The following is a 7,902-nucleotide window of genomic DNA, read 5'->3' as shown; positions in this document are numbered from 1 at the left end:
TGCCCATCCCTTAAAAGTTCACAAACATTGCCGTTGTATATAACCAAATTAACAAATCCATTATGCACTCATTTTAGCAGTGGAGACACATATAGTTTAACATATACCTGAGGACTTCCTAGATGAACTAGTTGCTGCCATTGCTTCAGCACATGTAGTACTAGTAGCAAGTTGATGCAGTATACATAAACAACTAAGACACACACATTCTTGAGGAGTTTGTGAGGGTTGTGTTGATCCATCATCAGGTTCATTTCCTCTATTAGCATAATTGACATTATTCACATCCTCTAACACCATTGCTTCTCGTCTTCCCTCATAGGCCATAACTGCCACATGTGTTGGCACAAATCCTAGATATCCAACATGATTTGCAAGTGCAGGGTGCACCCACAATAATGAAACCAAAGCAGCATATAGAAGCAAAGGAAGCTCGAGGTCAACAAGTTGTGTCATAATGTGTGGCAGGAATGAAAAATGAAATGGATGCTTTTCACCATAGGTTGTTTACCAGGTGGTGGTGAAACAAGATCTCATGTCTCATTATGGTTTAAGTTTGACACTTCTTGTTGGAATTGATTCTAATACCATTTGTAACAACTCAAGAAAAGCTCAAACTACATTTGGGGTTATACCCCAAAAGAATGAGTCAAGATTACAATTGGACCTCCTTGAAATTCATTGATAAAAGGGTAAGAACTTTTCATTTCCCGAGCAAACGTGAGATCTCATTTTCTACTTCCTACACTCGGTCCAAGATATTACATTATATCTACCCTGTGTGGTAAGTAGTAAGTTTTTAAGCCTTCATATAATGTCATCAACTCTTAGCATTTGCATCAAAGTATTCTATGGAGTTACAAACATGCCTTTTATGACTGAACATCTCCTTCTTATCTAACTTCCAAGCTTTGTAGCAATCATAAAGAATATTATGAATCGAACATATATATAAAACCAGCTTGGAATTCAATACAGAAAAAAAAAATTATTTTAAAATCAACTTAATATTGTAAACCATCACATTGCAGAATGCATACACACTTGAATCAATGGAAAATTGTTTTTCTTAAGGCAATGGAAGGGAGACTGGGAGAGCTTGCAGTAGAGGATTGCTCCGAAATTTTGGTTGGAGTTCGAAGTCCCGACTCTGATTCCGACATTAAATTTCAGAATCATTCTAACTCTAAATCTGAATTTCGACTACCCCGCCTCCGTTGGAGTAGACAAGCGTTAGCCGAAATCGAAACTGGCGAAAGATTTGCATACCCCTATTAGGCAGGAGACTCCAACCACGGACCCATTTTGTTACCTTTTAGAGCCAACACATAATAAAACACGACACTCTGCAATAGAATTTACATATTTATTTTTGAGAAATGATATAGATACACTTCTTTTATAATTGTATTCTAAACTAAAAATATTTTTACAAAATAATCTTATAAATTATTAAAATAGTTGTATCTCTATATCTCTTTACTTTTTTAAAATGTTACTACCAAAGAAACCATTTCAAAAGATTATGGTTGTTTCTTTAAAATATATATATAAATATATATATATATATATATATATATATATATTATGGTTGTAGTGGAAATACTATAGGCTTTTACTGGTCTCCGTGGAGCCTATCTTTCTTATCCACGCACCATATTAACCAGCAGTCCTCCTTTCTCAAGCTTTTGAGATTGAATTCTTATAATTATGAGCTATTTACAATTAAATACATTACAATTACAAAAAACATTAAATAGCGTTATTCCTAGTTAAATTGCTAGTTTTTTTTTTTTTTTTTTATTAAATTCAGCAAGTGTAGTTTAACTTGTTTTGGCTTTGTGCTTAGATAGGTAGGTGTTTAGTGGACTTTGAAGTCAGTCATTCAATTTGGTACTTCCTTCCACTTGGTGATGCATGTGCTTGATGGGCATTTTGTTATGCATTGTTCTATGTTTGTATTCCTATATAGAACAAAATGTTAGTTATGTTGGTAAGTCTAAGACCAGGGTTATTATATGGAATTTGATAACTTTTTAGATCGTTGGCAGGAAGTTGGACATTTTAGTATGTGATTCAAGTTATAGTCTATTCTAGTATATGTAACACCCCAAGGTGAGGCATGCATCAAAATGGATTTTTAGACTTTGGAGGTCACAAGTTAAGTATATCTTAGGCCCTAAGAATTTAAAATGACTTTATAGATGGTCTAGTTTCTTGGAATGTTTTGAGGTGAGTATAACTTGACAAAAATATTAGCACCACCGCTTTAGTTAGAAATTTATGGTGAGATAAAAATTTTGTGATGATGTGGTGCCAAGTGGCCTAATATGGGCTTGACACATGGCAGCCCACTTTGCCACCTCATTTTGGGCTCCTACTGCCCATAAACACCTGGACAATGGTCTTTGGCTATCCTAAATTTGCTAGTCACTTCTTACTTATTTGCATTATTACACCTTACACTTGGTAGAAAGACTCTTGATAAGAATCCAAGATCATATTTTCAGATTTTGTTCCCTATATCATTGTCAAGTGTGCCTTCCCTTTTCATCAATGGAACTCAGTGTTTTTGGCCAACTTTTTAATCATTTTCAGTCAGTATAAACATTAGGTTTCATACCTTGTTGATGCTTGCAAGAAAGCTAAAAATCTTGGGAGGGAACGACAAGAGGCTAGGCCGAAAATTGCAAGCAATCCACCTACTTTTTTCTGCAGCATGCTGCCCTTTGCCTCCAATAGAAATCCTGTAGTAGCATAGACTGTTTTGTCCAGCTTTAGTTCAATAAAATCATTAGAAATAAGGGACATTCATTGGTCTTTAAGATGGAAAACTTGTGGAGAAAACATGAGGGAAACCGTGAAACCCATTTCAGCTTCTATCTATCGTTGTTTAGCTGTCATTTGCGCCACATGTCCAGCATTCATGAGGGCTGGACTTCACCTCTACGGACCCTCTAATTTTAGCTTAATTATGAAGGATTTTGGTGGTTTTCTATTGTACAACAAAAACCTGAAGGAATGGGACTTGAGTGGCGGTTTGTAGTTCAAAACTTGAGTTCATTTTCTCTTATCATCCCATTTGAAATCGAGAGCTTCTTAGAGGATGTTGTTTACTTCCTTCTCTTCTTCTCTCTTCTAAACAACCATACTTAGCTTGGGATACCAACCGAAACCTCTACGGTTGTTGAAAACCTAGAGATAGGAGCTAGTGAGGCATAGTGGTGCTAAAGCCGAATTTTTCAATATTTTTAAGTTTTCTCCTAACTTCTTTTTTATTAAGTTAGAATGTTATATTGGTGTTACATGAAAGTATTCTTTGAAGGAGTAAATAGTTTGATTGGTGTTCATAGTTGGGTTGAACTTTTGGTTGCTATCAAATATTGGTGTTGGACTTGTTAGTGTTGGTTTGAGATAGATAAGAGTTGGATTTTGTTTTTCATAACTTGTGTGACATGTTTAGATCTTTGTTTGGGAGTATCAATGGGTTATACCAAGTGAATAAATGTGATCTTGTGTAAGGTTTGAGGAACGGACAAGTTAGAATCTCATCTAAGCCATGCATGACTCCGTTAGAGTTTGTTTTGCACTTAGATCTCTTGAATTCATAAAGAAATGATGCTCATATCTTACTTGGAGATTTAGGTTTAAATTATAAATCCCTATGTGTAAGAAAAATCATCAAGGTGTATAAGAATGTGAATAAAAAAGAATAAAGTTGTCAAGCATGTTTTGGATTCCAAGCTTTAAGTATGTAAATTACGTTTTTAGAAAAGAGTAAGGTTTCGGTTTTTACCCATTATCTTGGGAATTTTGTGTAAATTACCCTTTTAAAGGACAAAAATGAGATTAGCATAGAAGTCCCATAATGTTTGTTAAGTTTCATGAGTTTTAGGATCGGTTTATAAATGTTGAAAGTTTAGGGGTCTTTTTTTTTTTTTTTTGTAATTCTCGATAATTAAAGGGTTAGTTTGTAACTTTAGGAATTTGATACTTCTTTATGCGAAATTTAAAGTAGTTCTAATGTGCTTTTTTCAGTACGACAACTTTATTTTTAAATAAAAAAGTTTGTAAATTAGCCTCTAACTTACTATCAAGTAATATTGTTATGCTTATGTGTAAATACTTCATGTTCATTGCATATGTTCTAATTATCAAGCAATTCACATGCCATGCTTATTGTATAGAGAATTTGATACGTACAGTCCCCTTAAGCAGTCCCCGCGTACGCCACTGTTTGTCGTTTGTCCATATCAGCTTGGTCGAAAGACGAAATTAACCTCCTCTGCTTTGAGCCTTTGACGAAGACAATAGAAGGAATTCAAAATCAGAATTCACTTTGCCGCTACTATTCATCCCGCGCGACCCAGAAAGTTCCTCCACCTCTGGCATTGTTTTCATTGACCTCCACCACCGGCGTTGTGTTCATTGACCTCCACCACCGGCGTTGTGTTCATCTCCTCCACCACCATCAGCCGGTAACGTCCTCCACCACCATCAGCCGGTAACGCCCTCCACCACCATCAGCCGGTAACGTCCTCCACCACCCACTGCTTAACGAAAATCGTCTTGCCGCTAGGAGCCCCGTGCAACCCAATTTTTTTGTCTCCTCCACCACCAGCGTTGTGCTAATCTCCTCCACCACTGCCGTCATGTTCAACTCCTCCACCAACATCAGCCGGTAACAAGGATCGAGGCTACCGAGCAAATCTGTTTGCCACTAGGAGCCCCGCGCGACCCAGAATTTTTTTTCTCCTCCACCATCGCCGTCGTGCTAATCTCCCCCACCACCGCCGTCGTGCTCAACTCCACCACCACCGGTGCTGTGCTAATTGGTTTGCCTCTACCTAGTTTCAGTTTCGGCTTTAATAATCCATATGCACGTACTAGCTTTGGGTTCCTGTATTATTAACTTCATCAATTAATCTTTGTTGCCTGATGATAAGTAAGAATGGCGTTCTCTTCTGAAGGAACTAGCTAGATTTATCTGAATTTAGATTTCAAGGTCATCATTTGGCAAAGCAAAAAAAAAAAAAAACAGTTAGCAAAAAAAATTTAGATTTCAATGTAAATTTTATTTTTCCCTAGGCAGTGTTTGATATTGTTGATTTATCCACAAAAAAAAAAAAAAATTAGAGGAGCAGCATGTGTAGATGCCAGAGGTGGGGGAGCAGCATGTGTTTGATAGTTTGTTTGTGTTTTCTTGGGGCTGTGTAGATGAAGAATAAGTTTTAGTTGTGATTGGTGGATTGCTTTTTGTGACTCTGAGTGTTCTTACCCATTGTTATTACCGGATTATTAAACATGTTCAGCACTATATATTCAGGAATAGGCTATAATTCTCTTTACTGTTAATTTTTTTATCTTGAATTGGCTGAATGTTTACATAGAGGTAGGTCCATTTTGGTAGACAATTCGATGGAGAAAGGGGAAGAAAGCACAAGGCCTACCAGCAGTGCTACAAGGCCTGCTAGCACTACTGCAATGACCCAGGTATTCTTTTCCCATCCAAAAGCCATGTTATCGGTGTCATTTATAATTTGGTGATAAGTCATTATTCGATATTGTTTTAGGAAATACCAAGACTATTTTATCCAGATTGGTCAACATATAACAGCTATATGCATGGTTATCATGGGATGATGCCACCTACATTTTTCCCACCGTTTGCTCCTCGTCCAAATGCCGACCCTTATTCATGGAGAAATGAGATGATAAACTTTATGATTTGGAAGTTTCTATATTTAAATCCACTTTGTGAAGGACATTTATGTTTATTTATTGAAAAATCCAGCTTCCAACAGGAGTACCGTTTAGACCACCAATTGCCTATCCTTATGCTCCTCCAATTCCCTATCCGGGATGTTCAAGTAATTCTAAGGACATGACAGAACCCTCCTCGTCTACTAGGCCAGAACCCTCATCGTCTACTAGGCGAACGTTGTTTTCTTCTGAAAGCAATACTTATCAGGATAGTTCAAATGTGGGAGACGAGTTCATTGAACAAGAGCAGGTATACACTTTATATATTGAAATTGGGTTTATACATTCCTTATCCTGATATGTGTTATGGGTTAATGCAGGAGTTTGATAATTCAGTGGTTGAGGAAGTACCATCAATGGTTGAGGAAGTACCATCGAGCAGCCATGGAAATGACGATGATGGTGTTATAGAGCCGAGGCCGGGGATGTCATTTAAAACTGAGCATGAGCTTTTAGACTTCTATAAGAAATATGGAAAACAGATTGGGTTTGATGTAATGACCCAAAGAAGTAAAAGGGAAGACGATGTGAGTGTTAGGTATTTAACACTTGGTTGTGCTCGTGGTGGTAAGGCAAGGAACCGTACCTCGAATGTTTCTAAACCACGGCCGACAACAAAGACGGATTGTAAGGCTAAGATTAATGCAATCGTGCTTGATGGGGTGTTGCGTATAACTATTGTTGATAATGCACACAACCATGGGTTAAGTCCAAGAAAGGCAAGGTTTTTTAGATGTAATCGTGCTATCGATGCTTCTGTAAAAAGACAACTAGATATCAACGACAAGGCAGGAATAAGTATGGCTAAAAGTTTCAACTCGTTGGTTGTCGAGGCAGGTGGATATGATAATCTTCCATTTGTTGAGAAGGATGCGCGGAATTATATTGATAAGGCCCGACACCTTAGGCTTGGTAAAGGAGGTGCTGATGCACTCCGTGGCTACTTTGAGAGAATGCAGTATAAGAATGATGGGTTCTATTCCTTGATGGATTTAGACGACGAGGGAAGATTAAAGAATGTTTTTTGGGCCGATGCACGTAGTAGATCAGCATATGGCTATTTTGGAGATGTTGTGACATTTGACACAACATACCTAACAAATAGATATGGCATGCCATTTGCCCCTTTCGTAGGTGTTAACCATCATGGACAATCAATACTTTTTGGAGTAGGTTTGATTTCAAGTGAAGATACTAATACATTTGTTTGGTTGTTTGAGACTTGGTTGAAATGTATGGATATGAGAGCACCAAATGCTATCATCACTGACCAGGATAGGGCCATGAAAAATGCCATAGCAATAGTCTTCCCGAAGACCCGACACAGGTATTGTTTATGGCACATTATGCGAAAACTACCAGAGAAGTTAGGTTCCCATTCTAAATATAATGATGGATTGAAGAGCGCATTACACAAATGTGTTTATGATTGCCAAACTTCTGAAGAGTTTGAGAAGTCTTGGGAGGTGTTCCTTGATACGTATAATTTGCATGAGAATGTATGGCTTCAAAGTCTATATACTGAGAGGATGCATTGGGTTCCTGTATATCTTAAAGATACATTTTGGGCTGGAATGAGCATAACTCAAAGAAGTGAGAGCATTAATGCATTTTTTGATGGTTTTGTGCATTCGGGGACAACGTTAAAAGAGTTCGTTGATCAGTTTGACAATGCATTGAGAAAGAGATGAGAGAATAAGATGGCAGCGGACTTTCACTCATTTAACTGCACAATCCCATGTATAACCCATTTACCCATAGAGAAGCAATTTCAAGAATTGTATACTAATTCTAAATTTAAGGAAGTACAGTCTGAGGTAATGGAGATTATTTATTCTCATTGTATTCTCATCAAGACGGAAGGGGCAATTTCGACATATCAAGTTAATGACCAGTTGCAAGTTGAAGGGTACATTAAAAGAGTTACATACCAAGCATACTTTAATGAAGAGGAGTGTGAGGCAAAGTGCATGTGTGGACTATTTCAGATGAGAGGCATTTTATGCAGGCACATTCTTGCTATTTTCTCAATAAAAGATGTTCAATCAGTGCCTTCAAAGTACATTATGGACAGGTGGCGGAAGGACATTAAGCATGGGTATGCTCTGATTCGAAGCAGCTATGATGATTTGAGTAATA

At 37.4% G+C, this 7,902-nt stretch overlaps 1 protein-coding gene across 1 annotated transcript; it reads left to right on the top strand.

Moving 5' to 3' along the window:
* Positions 1-5,418: 5,418 nt before the first annotated feature.
* LOC118349703 (protein FAR1-RELATED SEQUENCE 5-like) lies at positions 5,419-7,454 on the top strand. Its single transcript, XM_035695244.1, has 3 exons — positions 5,419-5,493; positions 5,795-6,013; positions 6,084-7,454. Exons 1-3 carry the CDS (start codon positions 5,419-5,421, stop codon positions 7,452-7,454), a joined length of 1,665 nt encoding a protein of 554 aa, XP_035551137.1.
* The last annotated feature ends 448 nt before the right edge of the window (positions 7,455-7,902 follow it).

The sequence above is a fragment of the Juglans regia genome, chromosome 10 (assembly GCF_001411555.2).
Source record: "Juglans regia cultivar Chandler chromosome 10, Walnut 2.0, whole genome shotgun sequence".
NCBI classification, from domain to species: Eukaryota; Viridiplantae; Streptophyta; class Magnoliopsida; order Fagales; family Juglandaceae; genus Juglans; species Juglans regia.
Note: the sequence above shows the minus strand (reverse complement) of the source record. Positions and strands in the feature narration are given on the sequence as shown.

Coding starts and splice junctions, on each gene's coding strand:
- LOC118349703 (XM_035695244.1), top strand. CDS start 5,419: ATGGAGAAAGGGGAAGAAAGCACAAGGCCTACCAGCAGTGCTACAAGG. Junction 5,494..5,794: donor GCACTACTGCAATGACCCAG/GTATTCTTTTCC, acceptor TGAAAAATCCAG/CTTCCAACAGGAGTACCGTT. Junction 6,014..6,083: donor AGTTCATTGAACAAGAGCAG/GTATACACTTTA, acceptor GGGTTAATGCAG/GAGTTTGATAATTCAGTGGT.